The sequence below is a fragment of the Solenopsis invicta genome, chromosome 4 (genome assembly GCF_016802725.1).
Source record: "Solenopsis invicta isolate M01_SB chromosome 4, UNIL_Sinv_3.0, whole genome shotgun sequence".
In the NCBI taxonomy this organism is placed as follows: Eukaryota; Metazoa; Arthropoda; class Insecta; order Hymenoptera; family Formicidae; genus Solenopsis; species Solenopsis invicta.
Window position 1 is genome coordinate 635558 of NC_052667.1, and position 22953 is coordinate 658510.

The window sequence follows — 22953 nt, forward strand, 5'->3', positions numbered from 1 at the left end:
GAAAGGTGAACCGGCGATATACGGTAGTCGAGAGCGCTATGCAAGCAAGGGACGGTTTATCTACGACCTGGTCGCACGCTCAAAACGCGCCAAGATACTCGAAGCGACAATATTTAAACATTGTTAAATCGTGTGGTACTTGTCAACGGCAAACACACCGCGCCTACTTGTATTCCGGTAGTTGGCCACGCGTTGTTTTCTCAATTATCGATACCGCCAACATTGTTTTATACAAATCCGTAGCGGAACAAATGTACTTGAATTTTGCAAAAGAATGTATAGGCTCGTAGGTTACGAAAGCTTTCTAAATGGACGAAAGAAGAAAAATAAAAAAATGTAAATTTTATTATACACGATAAATTAATTTTCTTAAAAACTGACACTGAATCGATGCTGAATATGTCGTAACATATTTTTTACTTATAGTATAATACAATCGAGAAAGCGAGATCTTCCAGGAAGTTGCGTAATTTCATTCTATTTTAGAAAAGCTTAAGTCTAATTACATACGCTGATGTTATAAAATCTCTATTGATCTTATAAATAAGATAAAAAAATGAAACGTGATAAACAAACGTTGCTTTTGTTATTCTTATCAATGATATAAATCTACTACAACGAATAAGTCGAACAAAGTCGTTCAAAGTATTAATAGGAGTAACATTGATAGCCGATCAGGACGACTTCACAGGACGTTTATGTGGAGCGCAAGAGAACTTGAGGCATCCCGCACGTGCACGTAACGCGATATTAAGATGATAGTACGTCCTGGCACGGGCCATCAAAACGGCGGACTACCGTCTTAATAGCCGGAGATTTATAGTCCCGGCGACGGCGCAAAGTCACGGGGTTCCAAAGAGTGAGAGAGAGAGAGAGAGAGAGAGAGAGAGAGAGAGAGAGAGAGAGAGAGAGAGAGGAAGAGGGAGGAGGTCTAGTCCGCCGTAATATAACCCAACCCAAAGTCCCGTATAGAAAGAAGGCCTGTGGTGTATGTATATATAAGGGCGCGTGTGGCAAAGAAGAAACCACGAAACGAGCCGAGGAACCACTACGGGCGCCCGGATAAACGGAGGAAACGAAGAAAAACGAAGAAAAGGTGCGTCGCGTGATTCCTCGGCCGCTGACTCCGGCCTCCGTTCGTCGACGGCTATGAGACGAGAAAATCGAACGTAGCCGAAAACATCTCGCGGTAAATAATATTCAGAATCAAGAGCAAAACAACAATCTAATCGTCTATATTATTTCAATAATTCTTTTACTCGTACTAATAATCGAAATATAGTTAAATCAATTATATTTTTTAAAAATTGGAATATTTACTCTTTCTTATCTTTTTCATATCTTAATCGCAGTAATCGTAAGTAACAAAAATTTACGCGTCGTCGATGCGTCGTCAGAAAGACACGCACGCGAAAGCTTCGTCCGACTTTAACTGCACCTGCATTTTTGCGAATATTTTTGGCAACATTAATGTCTTAACGAGCGGCACAACGAGCTCGAGAGAAGCCTCTTCCCGGTTCTTTTCTTTTTTTGTTTTTTTGTTTTGCGTCGTTTCCACGCAGAGGCGACATAAACCCGTGAGTAAAACATGCTCCACGGAAGGCACTGGCGCAGCATGAAACGTCCTCATGGACGACTAAAGCGCCTCGCTCGCTCGGAAATTATTTTATCGTCCTTAATCGTCGCCCGATCGACCCGTACAGATCGCTTATCCTTCGTTAGTCCCGCGTGTCTCTCATTCCCTTGTCAAATAATCACCGAACGAAATGTACGTATGTATCATCCACGCCGTTTCGCCATACTTGAGAAATCCATTCGACGATATTCGTCGGACACAATGTGTCGTTTTTGCCTGGTGTTATGCACCGTCGACGCCACCGCTAATTACCGCCCGCCATGAGAATTATAAAATCAATTTCTACCACGAGATATGCCGTATAAATAAAACATTTCCGGCCTTTACAACCAGCAGCCTTAACGAGCTCGCCAACTTCTCGAGCAGCAACCAGGCGAGTGTGCGAGTAGCGGCAAACTGTTTAAAGTGTTTCGGTATATTCGGGCACGTGCTTGATACGAATCCGCGTATGTTTGTCCGCTCTTATCGAATATCCAATGCACAGATATGAACGTCAAAGTTTAATCAGTTCGAATATTGATATGTAATGACCCATGCCGATATCGCAGCAAGCGAGTCACGCGCGTGCACAAGCTCACGATCTCTCTCTCTCTCTCTCTCTCTCTCTCTCTCTCTCTCTCGCGCGCTTTCTAACGAACTTTATTCGAGATTCCGCGCCACGCTACGCCACTCCACACGCTCGCTTGCAGATGCTTAATTAATTCGTAGCCGCGATTCAACGTACCGAATTTATTAGACGACACGCGATTCTATCTCGCGGTCCGATGATGACGTGTGCACTGCGGCTTGCTTAAATATTTGACATACTCGAGCGACCGATAATCGATGCCCAATACTTGTCGTTCGAGTGATCGAATATGTGCTTTACTCCGTATCTTCGAATTTTAATCCTCCCGCTTTTAAAGCGAATAATATCTGTCATCAGTGCTAATATTGAATATTTAATCGAGTTGAAGAAAGTCGAAAAAAAAAGTAATTTTTATAGAGCAATAATATATTATCCTACGTTTAGTAGTAAACGCGTAAATCCAATTATTAACCTTCTGTCTACACTATTTACCATATCTTTTTTCTTTGAAATAGTATATCAGGATAAACAACGGTGTCTATCGTCTAAAAAACGATTGGACATTTAGAAAACAGGCCTGATACATTGTCGGGCCTCACTTCGAGTATGACCTTGAACCAAGACATTTCATAAAACTACTTTGAAGAAAACTATTTGAAATGATTGCTCTTTGAATTAATTATTCAGTAATCTGAAAAACTTGATTTTCAGATTATTGAATAATTCAACTTTTTGAACAGCCAATTCATAAATTATGTTTTTTTTTTGTAATTTGGAATATAAACTTTTAAGTATACAAGTATTTTTCCTTAAGTTATTTTTGTTTCAAAGTTATAAATTTTTCTATGAAAACGTGCATTTCTTGTCAGCTATAACTAGTTATACCCAATTTTGTCTAAATTAACAATCATATAAATACTTTCTAGAGATCATTAAGTATATGTAAGAATCGCTAAAGAATTTTTTTTATACTTGTAAAAGTAATAAAAACGAATTCTAACGCAAACTACTCAGTCATACAAAAAGTGCTTAAAAGTAACGTGTAGACAGAGGATTAAAATCATATTTCATCGAAATTCGTAGTAGCCTATTTACTTGTGCTATTCTCAATAGAAGATATATAAATATATTTTAGCATACCCGATAAAAGGCAGGTAACTCCGCAGGTCTAGCTTAACGTTGACCAGATTAATTCGCTGTGATTTGATAATAATTGTATGAGGAAAAATCATAGTTAAAAAGCCGCGACTTGGCCGCATCGTTTGTCGAAAGGCTCACCGTACATAAAGGACCACCGGAGTGGCTACGCATTTCGGCAGTCCTTCTGTTACATTATACTTTACACATTCGCCATGGTTCTCTCTTTCCGCCCTCGACCCTGTCCGAGCAGTGGTTTCCCTTTCGAGTTGGAGAAGTCTCTGCGGGGCACTCGAACCCCCGCTCTCTACCACCTTACCGCTATGCTCAGGCCCTTTATTCCTAATTCACAAACCGTTGCGGCAAAAAAGAGCGTTACGGCGCCCAAGGATATAATATTGCCACCAGCGTGAGACGGTCCTAGCGTGGGCGGAAGAAGCCCGGCGAGTACGCGCATACGTTCCTGAACCTCGGCGCGCGGAGACCAGATAAATATCTCTTTTTGTCCATCAGTCGGAAGGCACGCCTGTTTCTCGACTTCTCGGGCTACACGAAGCGAAGATAAGAGCAACATATTTCTGCCGGGGCGAAGTAAAAAACCGAATACGTTCCGGCGGTGTGTTTATCAGCGCCATGCTTGACCGAAGAGGAGAAAGGGAGAGATGAAACGTCTCAGGAAAATACTGATGTCCGGCCAAAGACAGAGAAAGAGAAAGAGAGAGAGAGAGAGAGAGAGAGAAACTTGAGGAATGCGTGATATTCACAAAATACTCGCGCACATCCAAAATGCAGAGGCAAGTAAGCAGTATGCCCGCGACCGCGCGTTGCCAAGTCACACAATGCACGTATAATACACGCGGTCGTAAAACGTTAACTATGCGATTACAATCGCTTCTTTCAACGCCGCAGCAAGAGTCGTTAGAGCTAGCGCTGAAAGGTTTCAACGCACGCGGGATCCGGGTATTAAATAATGAACAGCACCGTCGGTGATTCAATCAACGGATACGGGTTTCCCTTGACGTCCTACGTACAGAAATTACGCGAAAGTCGCGCTGATTACGGACGGCGATCCTTTGGTATCGATTGCCGTAGAGCAATCGCGGCGGACGCGAGATGACGCAGATTGCAACAAAATTACAGATAATATTGCCCGCAGCGAGACCGAGCCTTGAGAACACGCGCACTAATCGCGTGTTATAGACACGACACACGCATATGACAAGAAGGATACTAAAGGTATCGCTTGTATCGATTCTCCTTCCATCATACATTTACATCGCATATTTTCTTGACTTTTCGTTATTACAATTTATATCATAAGTCAAAGTACATTCTCTGTGATTTTATTTAAGCCTCTACCAAACACGCAATGAAATAACGTGACTATAAACCTACACGAAACCATGTAACTCTATTAATAATAATACATGAATAAAGTTTTACAAAGAATCATTTGTCTATTATTTATGCCTTTTTTTCATCCGATCAGAAGTTTATTGATTAATGAGTTTCCAGAATTTTTTTATCAGAAAACATTTTGGACTTTGAAATATACGATGCAATTCATGTAACATATGCACAACGGTTCAAAAAATTTCTACACGATCAAAAATAAAAAAAAAGTTTGGATGCAAATAAATGTAAAATAAATTTGACGCAATATGTAAAAACGTCGTGTAATTTATCGTGCTCGCTGAACAACAGTGCTTCAATGAATGATTTAGATTGCGAGAAATTTAAAAAAAAAAGAAAGAAAAATATATTTTGATATTCGTAACGAAACACGTTGACGCAGTACGGCTTGAAATTAATCTCACGATAAGAAAACATTTCGCCTCGATATCAGAATCGTATCTATTATCCAAAGCAGATTTGACACTGCCGTGGACTTTCCCGGAGATTGCGAAATGAAATCTTTACTAACAACGTCCGGGTTACCGCGTTGCGCAAGAAACGACGATTCATAGTACACACATACGTACACACAATTGATATCTGAAAAATTGGTAATCGAGTTAATGTCGCTTCTCACCACGCTTGCACCGCGCTGCACAAGTAAATCACGAAGGCGAGGTCCAACGTTCGGCCAGAAAGTAGAATGCCCGTGCAATAATAATTATTCTCCAGACGCGCGCACGCGCGCACACAGGACCGGCAATTAGCATCTCGTTGGCTCATTTCTGGCTTATGCTAATGAGAATATTATTTAAACACGTGTACGAGAAGGGTTGACTCTCTTCCTCTTTCTCCCTCGTCTCGTACTGTCTGCGTTTCTCTCGCGGTGACTACAGAGTCAACTTCCTCTTGCCCTCGCGTCTATACAGTTTAGTGGTCCGTCGCTTCGCGTTGCTCGCTTTACCGCTTTCCGTTGCGCGAAACACGCTGCGTCTCGCCGCATCTTTCTTCCCCGATTCCGTTTACGACGCGCACTAAGAAGCCGTTCTGTCCGCCCACGTGGTGTCTCCTCGCTCTCGCGCGCGCGCGCGCGCGCGCGCGCGTGGTTTCCCTCTTTAGCACCATCAGGAAATTCCCCGCGATTTACAGGAACGCGCGCACAAAACAGTCTGAGAATGTGCCGCACCCTCGCCAACGTTTGAAATCGCTCGAAGAGACCGTCGTGAATTAAATTTTTTAACAATTTTTTGCATTATATTACACGTTTGCATTATATTGTCCGTACACGTTGTTACAGCTCAAAAAATTAAAATTGACAAAGAATAAAAAACTATCTGAAAGAATCATCGTTTCTTTTGTATTAACATTTGGCCAACCATCAATTATAATTTGTACAGTACTAACGGCAAACGGTCCAAGTGAAATTCCGTTTTACTTTGATTCCGTTTTCCTATTCGCATTGATTTCGCACAGCACAATAGTGATCACCGACTGGGCCGAATTTGCTGCACTTGAAGCACTTTCACGCTCACTCAGGCGTGCGTAATGGAACGATGCTAGAGAACAGAACCAACTATCTCTTTACTGCGCTACTGACCGCTAACAACCAGCGAAGAAAACCGTAGGGTCTCGCCATACTCGGCTCGGAAAGCAATCTCACTCGGTGACTTTTCCGTTCTGCGAAATTATCGGCAAAAAGCTCCGCTCGATTGGTGTAGGGCGCAAAAGGGGGATCTTTGTCTCGGAGATGGAGAACGCGGTAGAAGAAAGACGGCCGGAGGATGAGCGGGAGAAAAGAACTCTCCGAAGCTCGAGAGAGTCGAGGAGGAAGAGAACATAGAGGGGGTCGAAAGGACGCGAAAGGCGGCGGAAGGAAGAGAGAAAGAGGGTGAAGTAGACGAAGCAAAAAGCGCCAACGTTACGTGCCTCTTCTTTACGATAGAAGCTCATTGCTCGTAGATTGCGATTTGCCACGGACGTAATGAAGCCACGCCACCTTCCGCCGGCCTCTCTACGGCAACCGGTAAACAACTACGTGTACGGTGACTACAGCGGCGCGGCGGTGCAACGACGAATGCACTAGCCCCGAGGAGAGACTTCTCTAGCTTCTCTATCGCGACAACCTGGCCAATAGTGGTAGACGATTCAAAAATTTTTATCCGCCGAGTTCATTTAACTCCCTCAATTTACTACCCGTAACATCTGCCAAGGGCGGCTTTTTGCAAATGCACGCCGCGTCGGGGATAGGCGAGAGCAATGCGCGCGTGAAAGACAACGACCGCAAACGTCGATGGTACTTCCGACCTCGTGGCGCAAAAATCAAGACATAAATCATCGACGAAACTTATTTTTACGTGATTTATACTTGAACCAAAAGTTATAGTAATAATCTAAAAAGGTTTCTAAAGATTTTTAAAACCTGATATAATAATTATTATAACCATTTCCTCATTATTATTATTATTTTTTCTTTTCTCACCTTGTGTATTAGTATTGCAAATGAGTAAACAAAATAATTTTGTCATTATCTAGGTTTCTACATCTATGCTAATATTTTTAAATAAGGTCAGTCGACAGTTGTGACAATGGCAGCCGCAGAAGCAAGGTGTCGCCTGGCCCGAATATTTGTGACTTGATACGGTCGTGACAAGCCAGGTAACGGACGTGACGTTTCGAAAAATTGTGGGCAACAGTGCGAGAACAGGGTCAACGGAATACATTTCTCGTCACCATTCTATTTTTTTTCTTCTATGTAAAAAATCAAAACAAACGCAACAACAATTTGGCATTAGCTCAACATGTTGATTTTGAGAAATGTAATACTCGTATATGTTTAAATAAAAACTATCAATGGAGAAAAAAGCCGAAAACATTTTCACCAAAATAATGACGATAAAAAGTACGATCTCCACAAATGGCCTCAATAAAAATATACTTTTTTCGAATGTATTTTCGTTAAATAAAAATATATGATTCTGAAAGACAAATAAAATGTGAAAAATATTTAATTCTGGATGTATATTGATTTAGACACATAAATGATAGCTAGAAATTTTCTATTAAAGTCAGAAATCATTAATACAGTTATTAAATTTTTCGTATATACAGTTTTGTAACATTATTTAAATATTTTTTACCATATTTATATTAAATTCTTGTTAACTATCTATAATCCAATTTTGATTATGTTCTAAACTATGCATATAGTATTATATAAAACTGTACAGTGTTTTTAATTTATTTTAAATATATTAAGTTTTATTTATAATATATTTATATTAGTTATACGTATATCTCAAAGCTAAAAAAATTATTTTTTAAAATAAGAATAAAAATGCTAAATCTTTTGTACATAAATAAAGTCTGAGAAAAAATAACAACTCTAAAGTCGTCAAAATGTCTTTTCAATGTGATTTCAACATTCTTTGAAAAATTTTACAGAGCATAATAAAGGCAAGAAATACAACGATTCCTCGAGGAATCCCTGATGGCGAATCGATCTTACGTAAATTGTCCTAATTATCACCACCGCGTGTACACGTTTCTACAAAAAAAAAAAAAAAAAAAAAAAAACACTCGGAATTATTAAAAAAAAATCCATTCCACTCACTTATCTCGATCGGAAAGCATCGATCGGAGATGAAGGATTGCCTAAAATATCTCTTCCTCCGCATCCTGTCAAAGTTTTGAATCAAATAGTCACTCGCTTGCCGAGGAAAACAATACTGTACAATACACCTACATATTATTTACATCTTTAATTACTGTTTCATTATACCTAAATATATCATTGACCTTCTACTATGAACCGTTACCCACGAACCGTTGTATACCATGCTGAATACAATGATTTATTCAGCAAGTGATGAAAGTATTTATGCATTAATTTCTATATTGAATCTATTAATAAAAGAAAGATTGGGAGTGATTGCAGATCGTTTCAATTGCGTTTAAAAAGATAACGGAAAAATGCAGCATGTGGTGGTTTGTTCTGGGCAGTAGGACACGCTGTTTTATCGTCCAGAAAACAAATGTATCCGCCCTTGTGAAACTCCAAATCCGTGTTCCGACCGGAATAACGACGGATGGAAGCGCACAACGATAACGCTCCGTTAATTATTCCACTCGCTGGGAGAAAAAAAGTGTGGAAACCTAGCGCGTGGTAACCTTACTTCCTGGCTCGTTATTTCGTCGTTGAAGTCGGCCGACCGTATTTGGGTATCTCGACGGACGATCGCTCGATGAAATTGAGCGATTAGATATGCGCCGGAGTCGTCAGGGAAGACGAAACGCAACTACGAGATTTCTTGCTATTTACACGCCGCTAAATCGAATAACGCGATTTGCGCTCCTTTTACTCAAAATATCCTCTTCTTTAATTGCTCCCGTAATTAATCGTAAATGTTTCAGTGACGATGAGAAGCGACCGAGCCGTGTTTCGTGTATGAATTCAAACGAATTTTGCAACCATCTCCGAGACATTGAGCGTACAAATGAGTTTTGAAAATGAACGATTAAAAATATTTGACGCATCTAGAGTCGGACGACGTTATATGCCACAGATAAGCGATATCGAGAAACACGTCTCGGATGCCTCGCTCCATCACACCTACTAACGAATAAATAAGGAAATACTCACCAGCGAGTCCACCTCCGGATCCGCAATGTAGTACGGCTTCTCTTGTCTGATCTGTAACACACAGACACACATATAAGAGCGTTAATAATTGGATCCAGTGTAATTGTGGTATTAAAGCTACATGGACGATCGTATCATCTCTATACATACATATACTCGTATGTATAGAAATGCACACATGAGCACAAGCAAGCCTCACGCCACACCTTCCGGCTCCCTCTTCATCTTCCATACCTCTTTTCTTTAAGCGATTTCCTTCGCGTGCCTTCCTCTTAATTGGACCCCCACTGTTCAATTCGTACGTACAGAAACGGAAACGCGTCGGGGAACGCGATGGAATCCCGGCGGCAAATTGAGAAAGCAGATAGCGATAGAGGAAGCGGACAAGAGGTAAGATTCTCAGGCATTTTCATGGCGCCGCGTGCAGCGCACCGATCAGAATGGAAACAAAACTACTTTCGTGTTTAGTGATGAAAGAAGGCAGAAAGAATCGCACGACTAATTTCATGAGCTAGCAGCGCTAACACATCTTATAAAGTCCATAGGACAGGCGAGTTATGCTTTTCGTCGCTAGATCGAATGATCAGATTAGATCTTGTCTCTCTCTCTCTCTCTCTCTCTCTCTATATATATATATATATGCCCCCCCCCCCATTCGGTGGACGAATTATGTTGATCACTAACAAACCGCGCTATGTAAGTAGTCAAAATAAATTAAAGAGATAAAAAAATACAAATTTTTTTTATTTGGTTTCCGCTGATATATTTCATATATTTCATTTTTACTTAATAAAAGATTAACGCAAGGTTCACCTGTAAGTTATTGTAACGTCATTATTTGTTACATGCGGTCGAATACATTGACAGTTTCGAAGAGACACGACGAGACTTTTCAGACAGATTGAATGACTTCTTCTCTTACAGAGAGCGTCAAAAGTGTCCAAAGAGTCAAGAAATGTGAGATTTAGTCAGAAGCGTCGCTCTTCTATGAGAGAAAAAGGTCGGATAATGAAATATTGTCCGCACGCACGAATTCCCAGGCAAGAGTACGTATTCATGAGCCGGAATTCTGAATGGAAGTTCTCGAGCTCTCCCGTTTCAGTGTATAGATAATGAAGGCGTCTTATGCGACAAAAATACTGTCAACTGTTCGTAGGGGAGATAGGGAGGAGGGTTAGTTCTTACGCGGCCCTGTCATCGCGCTTTTTCGACTATCTCCGAGAGAGAGAGAGAGAGAGAGAGAGAGAGAGAGAGAGAGAGAGAGAGAGCAAACGAGAGCAGTCGAGTAGCGCCATGCAGGTAAGCAAAATTACAAATTGTAAACAGCCTATTCTGTTTTCTGCGAGTCTTTTTCTTTTCTCTTGCTTTTAGATCTTTGCACAGAGTGTTTCCTGAAACGATGTAGTTGTTCATACGCCGACACGTAGGGCTGATGCATCCGTTAAAAAGACAATGAGTGAAATGAAAAGATTCACAGGATGTGAAAGAAAGCAACAGGACTTGAAAAATGAATCAGCGTTTAATTCTACAATAGTTGGGCAATATATTCCGTTCAACTTACAAAGAAATTCGTTTGTACAACAATACAAGGAATAACTCATTACGATATTGAAACAGTGATAATGCGATGTACGCTTCCGTAGAAGGAAAAAGCGCGGTATCATCGCACGATGATGGCGGAGGAAATCGACCGTTCGTGCGAGGATATTCGATGAGAAAACAAACATCGATAGATGCGTATAGAAACGTCAGCATTTGCTGGCTGTCAGGCGCATAACTCAGCGCGCGCGCGCGCGCGCGGCGGAGGCGGTAAAAATATTGTGCGATAATATTTAGAGAATGCTCTCGTTCCGGCACGCGGGGTGTCTGTTCGGGGCAACCTCGTGTGCACGTACGAACAACACATGGAGGAAAATACATACGCACACGTATCGCGCGTACGTGGTGTGCGCCGATCCTGCCGAGAGATATACGAAGCAGCTGCTTTGGAGGCTGCTGCTGTTGCTGCTCTCTTGCCTCTGCTATTGCTGCCGCCCCCTCGAACCCTTCGTAAAACCCTTCCCTTCTGAGCAGTTGGAGAATTCTAAGCAGACTAGAATACGTGACACAAGCGAAAAGTTTCTAATTTTTCTTATTTTTCTCATTTCTTTTCGTTTATTTTTCAACATATTAAATAGATGGTATTGTATGACATTAGTAAACTTCAAAAAATGAGTCTTTATTTAATGTTCATAATTACGAATACATTAATACTTGTTTTATGCAAATCATAATAAACAAAAATAAAGACAAATAAATAATAAATTTCAATATTGTCTTTACTGTTTCAATGTTTTTCTCGCACATCTTACAATAATATCATAATTTTTTAATAATTACAAAAATACCGCTACATTTTACATTTATCTTATATTAGAAAAGCTTCCTAAAGCTAAAATAAAGAACTTTCACTTCTTTTGACTTTCTCAAATAATGCAATTCAATTCAATTTGAGTTCTCTAACAAAAGGACAAAATAAAAGGATAAGATTTATTTCAAACGCGGACCACAGAAAACATTTGGTTTTCCTTAAACAGACTAATGATTGATTTATCCCTTGTCCGTTAAAAGTAAATTTTCACATAAATCAGTATTTCTAAAAAATCTACGCATACTACTGTTAGATCGTATGCAACACTTTGTGCATGCAAAAATAACGATTTTTGTTGTTTGTAAATGGCGGTAACCATCCAAAGAAAAAAAGAATTTTGCACAATAATACGAATAGTCCATTCGTCCTATCTTCCTCAAGCTTTGCAAATATAAATCTTTTACATGTCTTCACTCTAACTACTCAGGCAAGAAGAATATTTTACAATCTCAAACAGACTTTTCAAAATTAGAAACATGCGTGACAGAAAATTCATTTCTTAAATGCTCACTTTTAAAATGACCTTTCTGACACGATTGTGTACTCAAGTATTTAATACATCAAGGTAATTAAATACCGAATACAATTCGATATTTAAATTAATGAGAATTAATGAATGATACCAAGTGATACGAATAACTGCACGGCACGTATTTTTGTAAACGACATGACACGACAGACGACAGACTGCCGAGTCGCGAGAAGGAGAACCGGCACAGCGCGTGATACCGCGTGATCGCTATCGCATGGTAGCACACGTCAAAACGGGGAGATATTTACGCTAGAACGCGATAATTGCGAAATTGTAACATGGTAAGACTGCCGGCGATAGTCATGTAGCTCGTAACAACAGGATTAAACGTGTATACACACTCCTGATGTAGAAACAATTAAAAGAGAAAAATATAAAACGTATCAAAATAAATATTTTCCTTGGCTACAAATTTTTTAATAAAATATTAAATATTTAATTTAAATATCTTTAGTTTAAAACTTCTTTAAACGTACCGGTTTTTAACATTTTATTAAATTTCTAATTAAAATTTGATGATTACAAGTATAATTTAAGATCAAGTAATGAAAAACCGGTTCAAATGCTACCTATTCGCAATAGCGAGGATTTACGTGGATTTCGTTTAGTTAATATTGATCTCGAATCTCTCTTTTAAAACCGAGGCATCGAAAGGCGAAGCATTTCTTGTAACGGCTAATTGACTCTTTAGACCATATTATAATATATCGTAAATGATTCCACGTAAAGATTTCTCAACGTAAAAACAATTTTATGAATACAATGTTTATAATATTTTTGTACACATAAGACTTTTTAGTCATGAAACTAATTAGAAGAAAGTCAATAAATGTCGAAAGAGAAAAAACTGACAGCTTTGAATAGAATACATTTATCTAGCGATCGCCATCAATACGGGAATGGTATTTTATAAGGGTTTAATACTGTCAGAGAAAAGTGCCTCCTAATTGTATCAATAAATCTCTACAGAATCTTTTTTTTTCCGTTTTCTCGCTCGCCTCTTTCTTTCCATATGCCTATAAGCATAACAAATTCAAAGATATAAAATATATAACAATAACAAGATATAATATATACAATATAAAATTTGTTAAAATTGTCGAAAAATGATTTGGAATATAAATAACTTTCTTAGGCTCATATACGTATGTCTAATTATTTTTCATAAAATTTCTATGGAAAAATGATGATTAAATATTGCTTTCGTCCTGCAGCAAAATTCCTTTAAAGTCGAATCTTCACAAGTGTGGATGAAAAGTTTTTATTGATAGCGGGGGAATATCACGAGGCTCATTTGACCGGCCAGATTGACGTAAAAGTAGTGAGCGGCCGTGAAGGCGACGGAGCGCGAGTAAATTTTTTGACGCGGTCGCCGGCGATAATCGCAAAAAAAAGCGAGATGCCTCTTTTGGCGGGTGAAAAAAGGCGCAACAAAGGCACAGCGTAACGTAGCGCAGCGGGGGTACAACCGATGGCACGTTGCAGCCAAGCAACGTCGAAGTCGAAGGCAGCGCGAGTGCGCGCGCGAAGAGCGACCGAGGTAGAGAAGTCGCTAGCGAGGGCAAGGAAAGGAGGAGAGAGAAGGAACGAAAGTAGAAGGGCAGAATGGGGCACGGAAGACTGGAACATCGCGGCCCCATAGGGCACACGATGCGTGGACTACAGGGGGGGATAATAGTGGACCCATTGAATAGATCAATTTACAATGGCAGAAAATGAGCAGTTCCCCACTCCCATCTTGCATGGCATGCCCCTCTCGATGCCTCACCGGTTCCCCTTCTGCTATCGCCGGCTCGACTCTCCACGCTTCGATGCTTCTCACGACTCGACGACCGCCGTGGTCGGGCCTCAACTGAAGACTGCGCATGCGCTGTGCTTCGTGGCAGCCATAGCGCATGCGTGCACGCACGCAATGCACGCACGCACGCACGCACGCACGCACGCAACGAAACGCGAAATAATCCCGCGCGCAGCATGCGGCCCTTTTGTCGTACGGCCCTATCGCCGCGGCCGGCGCGGCGCAGCGCGCCGGTACCGATACATGGGGCGAGAAGGGAACACCGAGGGGTACGAGGGCACGACGGCTCTCTCTCTCTCTCTCTCTCACACGGCACGCCTCGAAAACCGCCGCAAGAGGATTGTCACCTGCTTATCTGCCGACGTGCATCGTCGCGTGTGCGTGAGAGACCTATGCGCCTAGTGACGGCCTTCAAAGGCAACGCTCGCTTGAATATCGATGCTCGCCAAGTGTTGATTTGCCGAGATGTGACGATACATCCGAGATGCGTTCTCGCAGGTAAAAGAAACTACAGGTATCCTACGGATATTTTTAGAGAAGATTGTGTGTGCGCGTGTACGTGTGGAAGGCGCAAGAAAGAGGAAACGCTTGGGATACGCTGCTTTTAACAGTTCGACAGTTAAATAATTTCAAAAATTAAGTTTAAATTATTTAAATATTTTTCAATCAAATTTAGTGATGGCATTAAATTGTAAACGGTCTTGAAATTTTCAAATCTTGATAAGTTAAAATTTAATTTATTACTCGCATTAAAACACGACATCCGATTGAGTTAATAATCGAGTATATCAGTTAACAATCAATCTAAACTGACGATAAATATCTCAAAACAAATGTTCTACTTGGTGTGATAACATGTGCACTCTAAAAACAAGCTCTAAAAACAATAACAGAAGCAATTCATAATACCGCAATTTTCAACTTTCATTACTTTGTTACATATTCATTTCCTTTCCTAGTGATTGTTATTATTAATTTATCGTTATTAAAAAAGCCAGATATATAATAAAAAAAGACTACATAACTGTCAATTTCAACCTCGGTATTCTGCGGATTTAATCACGGAACTAACTTCGACGCCGAAGAAGAAAGAGGAAAATATTCGAGTAAGAAGCGGTATCGTATTAAGGCGATACACGAGCACGGCGTCGTCGCGAAATAAACGTCCCGTAGTCATAAGCATTATTTTCCGTCGGCGTGCGTTTTGAAATGCACCTTATGGTGCGCCTTATTAAGATGCAAATATCATGTCAGTTTCGCAACACCCCGTCGGGGTACCTTCGACGGTATACACCAACGTAATAACGTCGACGCTCGCTCGCAGATAAATAACATAGAAACGCGAGATTCGCGCGCCATTTTCGCGAGTTTTACCACGCCCTACCTCCTCTGTCGAAGAAAAAAATGATGTCGAAAAAAAATGCAATACGCGTTTGATTGTCTCAGATACGAAAATCTCAATACGCCGGAAATTTGGAATGTTCTTATCGTCTGGTGCTTTTCGGCATCAACGCGACAAAATAATGTATACATACAGGTCGCCACCTTATCCTACCTCGCGCCGAGGCTTAACTCTTATCGTTATCTCAGCATAGCGTTGCTCAAAGCCAGTGCTACCGTATTACCGACACCCTATATTTAGATGTAAGACTCGACGAATTTCTTTTTCTTTCAACGATAATGACGCATGAGCGTGTTCGCGTGAGCGTGAATTATTCGCGAAAATTCCCGCGATCGCATATCTATTGTGCAATAACACTAGTAAAAAGCATTACTTCAGTTAAGAATTTCAATTAACGATATATGACGCATGATACAAAATCCTATCGTAACGGTTCAGACGCATAATGCTACATAAAAATAACTGGAGATTACAGCTATCTAACAGTGCAGCGCAATGGATCCGATACCCTTCAATCTAAATGTGCTGAATTCGTTTGCATCGCTTCACCATAAGCAAACGAGCATGATAACATTTTTATTGCCCGTTCTATTACCTCGGCTTAATATGCTGTCATGAATGCTATATTTTTAGACAATTACGTAAAAAAACAGGCAGAAGTGAATGAAGAAGAATTTTCTTCATTGCTTTATACAAAATATTATTTTTTGTCTATTTCCAAGCATTTAATTGCATTTTTCGCATATGAAGAAAATTTATTATTATTATTCCTAGTATAAATCAATACTAGGAATCCGCATATGTATCCGCGCGACATAATTCAATGTATCAACGCTCAGTTGCACAAGTCGTTAATTAGTTAAATATTTTTCAAGTGGAGCACTTGGAAGTAACCAACAGCAAGAAGAGAATGTGACACCTTCAAATATGGAATATATTTGTTCTACTTTCCTACTACCGAATAATAGTCGCTATGATGTATTACGCAGAGATGTCGCGCGTCGGTGCGAATGTCTGTGAAAACACGCGGAAATGTGCGTTTGACCGGTACACTTTCCGAGACCTTCGGACAGACCTACGTGCGCGACCCGGCACGCAGACGGCGAAATGGTATGTTTTAAAAGGTCCAAATCGTTTCATGGCATGCGGCCCCGTAGGCTCTCGAGTTACCTACGCGTGTCCTTGGGGGGACCTGCCTCAGGTGAACCGCTAGAGGGAAAGAAAAAAATAGGAAGCAAGAGAAGAGAGAAAAAACGCGCTCACGCGCGCGAGCGAGCAGACGAATCTCTTCTACCTCGTAGCTAGAACGGAGCTCGTATACCCGGGCCCCGGGTCTTTCAACGGTAATCCTAAAAATAAGTCCCACGAATAGGCAGGGTTCTTCTTCTTCTTCGAGCCTCGGTTAAGACACGCTAGCGAGTCTCGTGCGTGGATCTACTGTTTCGGGACGGAGACGAAACGCGCATCCTCGTGAGCTCGTGAGCTCGTGAGCTCGTGACTCATGCAAAGACCCGAAAATCCCTCCGGGACATTCTCTCACGGAAGAATCGTGCGACAGTTCGCCGAACAAAATCCGAAGATTTTCGCCAAGATTTCGTCCAAGGATTTCGACCTTTTAAAACATACCAAGGAACTCTAAAAGCGGATCGCAACTGCTACTATTATATAACTGTTTAGAAACTTCCTCTTATTTTTTTTTTCAGCCATATAAGTGAATAAAAAATCTCTCGATGTACGAACATTATTAATTGGTAGATATAAATTTGATCCCTGAGACAGCTATTCCGTAGGTTGATAAACTCGATTATAAGTATGTTACAACGAGACGAATAATACTTACTGATGCGACATGATAAGTCTTTCTCTACACATTTAATAATCTGTAAACACTTACTTGTTTTGAGAAAACGGCGATGTCCTCGTTGAAGCTCTCTGACGAGCAGACGTCACCACCAGCTACACCGGGCTCGCGCGGCGTACACGTTGCCAACTCGCACTTTTCGAATATGAGTGCGAGAAGCGGGAACAGGGGATGTCTGAAAGAAGAAATGAGAGAGTGCGCTTAAAGATAACGGGAATAACGCAAGGCGAGTGAGTGCGTGAACGGCAGATACGCATTATGCTAACGGAGCGTACCGCACCATCGCAAAGCAGCGCCGATCTCGGTAGGCATGCTAATTAACGTCGCAATCTTTCGAGCTTCTGGCCGACGGCTTCTGGCCCGATTCATTTCTGCGAAGAGGCGATAAATTATTATCCGATGCCCGCGATATTATATAACGAGCCTCGACGCTTGCGAAAGGAGACGCGAAAATCTTGCGAGCGAAACAAACTTGGCGTTCATGAATGTAATTAATCGAGATCGATATAATTAGCAGATCCCTAACGTGTGTTGTAGAGAAACGTGCAGTAATAATGCACTTGTTCGTCCGGTACGTATGGGACACTATGGCGGTATGGGACACTACTCATCGTGGGATAATTTTCGCGCCAAAATGATCTTTTCGCTAATGTTTTGAATGTCATGTACCACCCGCCCTCCCCCCTCCTTCCCGAATGTCCGTAAATAGCGTTTCTCGAATCGTCGAGGTGTGGCCCGTGGCGAAAAAGCAATCTGAATCGACCCAAAGTCTCGTCCGCGCGGCGGTAGACCGCGGCCGCATGTTTTTCTCTTATCCGCGTCTAGCGTTTTTCTCTTATCCGCGCGTGACCGACGGGGTGGGCCGCCTGTTAGCGCTACGAGGACGCAATTAACTCGGACAACCGTGGTGGCAGAAGAAGCGAAATCCGGCGTGAAGCGCTTAACCGAAAAGCAGGGAACTGCTTCATTGCCGTCCACGCGGAAAAAATGATTCCGACGTCTTCGTGCGACCACATTACATTTCACCCTCTGCATTTTGTTACATAGAAAAATGATGTACGTGCAAATCTAGAACACTGACAAACTGCCGTAATTTTTCTAATTACTACAGTTATTCTAATTACAAATTCTTATACGTATTTATTATTATTGGATAATTATGCATTTTCAACAATGATTTCCTATTCAACATTTTCCTTGCAATCACACACCTATTTGCAGCACACATTTTACGTTGCGTAATAAATTATTCTTTCTCTCTCTCCCTTTCTCTTCTCTCTCAGTCTCTCTCTCTCTCTCTCTAGGACACTATCAAAGATTATTCAACTTTTACTATTTTTTCCTTGCTTCGATTCATAATTTATTCGTGATTCGTAGACACGCGAGAGCTGTATATTCAAGGACAAATTGAATAATGACGCAGAATAATCGATAATAACGAAGAGTCTCCCCAATAATAACTAGGGTGAAATAACATATGCGTTCGTGGAAAGTTGCAAATTCAATAGGTAGGACATGCTAAATAATGAAAACAGCTGCGAATCGTTCTTACTTTTCGCTAGGTGAATCCCGACTTACTTTGTATAGATCCAAACACAGTCTAAAGACAAAGTTTAGCTATTAATATAAATCAATACGAGTTAGCAAGTAAATCTACTTGACTTGTGTTTTTCAAACAAAAAGAGCTAAGAAGCATAAAGTGGCTATGTTAATGGCTATGTAAATAACTGTGTTAATAATTAGAATCTGATAAAAAGATGTTAAGTGCTACAAAAAAAAGCATTATATGTATTGAGAATCCTTAAAGCGATTCGAGGAGAGAGAAAGAGAGGGATGAGAAGATTGAGAAAAGAAAAGAGAGAAAAAAAATAGAAGAGGTTGTCGTACCGCTCGATACGATGTAATATTTCTTTGTGCGTATAAGCGCGTGTTACTCGTAAAGTACGCTTACCAATACGGAGGATAAGATAAGATTAGGCCGGTGCCTGTGCAACATTGTTGCAAGCGTGTACTTAATATGCAAGTTAACACAATTTTGTGACATTCTAAACCATTTACTTGTTTAATAATATACAACTAATTTGCTATAAAGCATAAAAGAATGTTTCTATTTAATATTTACATTACGTCTTATGTGAAATTTAACCTTAGGGCAATATGCAGAAAAAGCAGACGTACTATATTTACCATTGCGGTTATGCAAATGCAATTGACGTCATTTTGAAGTTAAACGAAGCTTACATCAACTTCTAATTTGCGTTCGTATCATTAACATTTTACTTTAGAATTTGTTAAACGATCAGTCGTATGTAAATCAGAGACAAAGGTGGACAAGAGATGATAAGAAGGTACATATAATCTAAATGCAATCCACAAAGTAAATTTCTACAAAACAACGCATTTAATTTGTATGCACGTTCATTTGGAACGAATGTTACCGAATATAGTACTGACAGTGCTATCCAACAAATTACATAAAACTAAAATATCACAGCAACTAAAAAATGTCTCGTTTCATCGTATTGTTTTTTTTTTTTTTTTTAACGATATCAATAATAATAGATACAGAAAATTTGGAGATATAAAATCTTTATCTTGAAAAAGTTTGCAAGTGAATAAATGATACATATGTGAATAGGCTATACTTGTATGACGAAGTCGGTTAAAAGTGACCATTGACACGGATTTTTAGCTCGCGGCTCGTCCCGTCCCGCGGGGTTATACAATTTCAAAGACGGCGATGAAACCCTAGAGGGGTCTCGGGGCCCTTAAGAGGTTCGAGGGAGAGAAAGAGAGAGAGAGAGAGAGAGAGAAAGAGCGGCGCGAACGTGGTAGCCGCCAAGGTGGAGGCGTTGTGTGCGCATGGTAGCGGGTCGCGTCTCGCGGCGTGGCGGACATAAAACGATTCGGAACGAATTTCGACAAATTGACGTGGCCGCCGCGAGCAACGTACTCTCCTGCGCGCTAACTTAACCGAACCAAACCGAACCGACCGGCCGAAAAAAAGTCCCGTCGACTTTACCCCTTTTGCCCGCCACCGCCGCGGTGCGATCTTACCTAGTAGTCTTTTTTTCTGCTTTCTCCTTGTCCATATCTCTATCGCCTCTACTTGCCGCAGCTTCTCCTCGAATTCTATCCCCCAGCATCACCGGCCGTCCACCACCGGATAATCGATTTAACGCAACGTCGCGCGGTAATTGTTAATTTAGATTTTTCGCGCGCTCCCAGCCCCGTATTGAAAGACTCCTCTTCCGACTCCTTTTTACGCTTCTAATGAGATTCGAAGATGACTAACGCGATTCACGAGATCGTTTTCGACTAGATTGAGAAACATTTAAAAAATTGCATGGAACACACAAAGTGACAGTTTTTTTTTTTTATCGCAGAATTAAAATTCGCAAAGAGATTCCACGATTCCCAACGTTCGCGATCTCACCAATCTCGCTTGACGTTTTCTCAGGCCTCTCTTGGCCTCTCGCGAGGCCACAGTTGAATGCCACAGTTTCCCCTTTTTATCCGCGGTCAGGAAAACCACCGAGCGCGTTACGGGCCGCGATTGAACGCGGCGGTACTTTAAGTGCGCGTTTCTTGAAAACGTGGTCGCGCGCGGCGCAACAACAAAGTGCAACGTCGATGACAAACGACGAGCAGAAACGAGGTGTCAGAATGACGGAACCGCAAAAGGTAATGATATGATTGGGCCGTTGTACGCCGTACGGGGGATGTTTGTGGTTTTGCGGTTTCCGCCCCTCAAATCGACGCCTCTTCCCTCTTCACCCCTCTCTCACTCTTTCTCTATGCCTCCCCTGCCTGCTCTCTATCTCTCTCTCTCTCTCTCTCTTTCTCTCTCTCTCTCTCTCTCTCTCTCTCTCTCTACTGGCTCTTACTGTTGTGTACAAGCATCGTCAATTTCACACCGTACCGCGGTTTACGATTTGCTAAACGACAGTGACGCATTTTCGCGCGCATAGCTTAATTTTGTTGGTGGCGTTGTAATTTCAAAAATGTCTTTCAATTTTGTTACGAGTGCGAGAAGATCGCGATCGCGATACCGATGCGAATAAATAATCGAATAAAAAAAGGCGAGTCAGCGAAACGACAAGTCAAGAGAGAAAAAAACAGAAGAGAGCCAAAGATAAAAATGATGTAATACAAGCAATTGATCGTCACTTACAAACGCAAGCGTCTCTAAACATTAAATAATGGTTAATTTCTACAAGACTGTTTCTACAAGTTTTTACTGTTGCTTATAACAGAGCACATTAAACCATTTGCGATGTTTATTGTACAAATTAGATCATTTTCCTTTGTACAAGAAAAAAATTTTCATCAAATTCATATCATATTATATAAAATTTTTTTGTCAAAAAAGTCATAATTTCTATAATATTACAGATAAATAAATAAACATTTTGACATCTTATTTTATCAGCTTATAATAAATTATTTTAAAATCACGAAACGTAATAGATAGAATAAAATACTACAATTCCTAAAATCTTTGTAAACGTTGAGCCTCTAAGAAAACTACGAGAGAAACGTGCGTCTCGACGTTCCTTTTGCGAATCATTCGTAGCACAAGATAACGACAACTATTTGCATTCCTTCTTCGTACAGGAAGCCAAAGTTACATCAATTAAATCGCCAACCGTAGAAACGATATCCGTGGTGTTTCTTATTATTGTATCGAGCGATCGATAATTGAACGATAGTGCTTCTTCGTCTATCGAGCGATAAATTGTCGCTCGGATTTGCGTAAGACTTGTGAGACGTCTAATCCGTAAACGACCCCTTGCATAAGCCGCCAAGATTCCAGTGATTGGTTAGTTTAGCGTCTTCACCTTACATCCGGTTCTTACGTAAAACTTTACTAGGAGAATCTCGACGTCGCGGCGTCGTGGTGGAAAAATCATCAGCGACAAGATTCTTTTTAAATATTATTTTAAACATTTATAACATTATGCTATATTAAATTTAAATCTATTACTCTGTACCATATCTTTAGCAAATTAAGAAAATATTTAAAAAATATGTTTATTATTTAATTATTATTGAAAATGTAGCCAAAAAAATATAGTATGAAAAAAGACAACATATTGTACTATATTAAAAGTTTTATTTATGCGTATGTGTCACCAAAGATTTTTAAATGTCTTTCTATCTTTCATTTCTTTATTTTATTACAAAATATACGTTAGTAAGATTCATCTTTATACATTTACATTTATGCAACCTGTTTTAAAAATTATTCTATGCAATAAAATACATTAAGATGTCCCTGACTTTTTTTCTTTTTGCTGCGCCTCATTACATTCGAGCATGAGCAGCATCAATCTCCTCGCACGTGGAAAGTCCCACATGATTTAATAGACGAATTAATTGACTTGGATGAAACATGGGACAAAAATGGCTATGGACTCTGCAATCGAACGACTCAATCCGATCTCGCCAAAAGCGAATTCCGTAAATTGAGATTACTTTGTATAGACACGAGTATTCTTAACATCCAAGTTTTTTTTTAGCGCGGTAGAAAAAGATGTACTCAGCATGGTGCGAGGTCACGAGTCTCAAAATT

General features: G+C 40.5%; 1 protein-coding gene across 8 annotated transcripts in view; it reads right to left on the reverse strand.

The window, feature by feature from the left end:
- LOC105195834 (homeobox protein homothorax) overlaps nucleotides 1–22953 on the reverse strand; it is a 387950-nt gene that overhangs the window by 325837 nt on the left and 39160 nt on the right. For all 8 annotated transcript variants that reach the window (XM_039448644.1, XM_026135893.2, XM_026135894.2 and 5 more), the window contains 2 exons: nucleotides 17412–17553; nucleotides 9376–9426 (listed from right to left, as the gene is read on the reverse strand). In XM_039448644.1, coding sequence (XP_039304578.1) covers nucleotides 9376–9426; nucleotides 17412–17553 — 193 coding nt within the window. The remainder of the gene's footprint in view (nucleotides 1–9375; nucleotides 9427–17411; nucleotides 17554–22953) is intronic.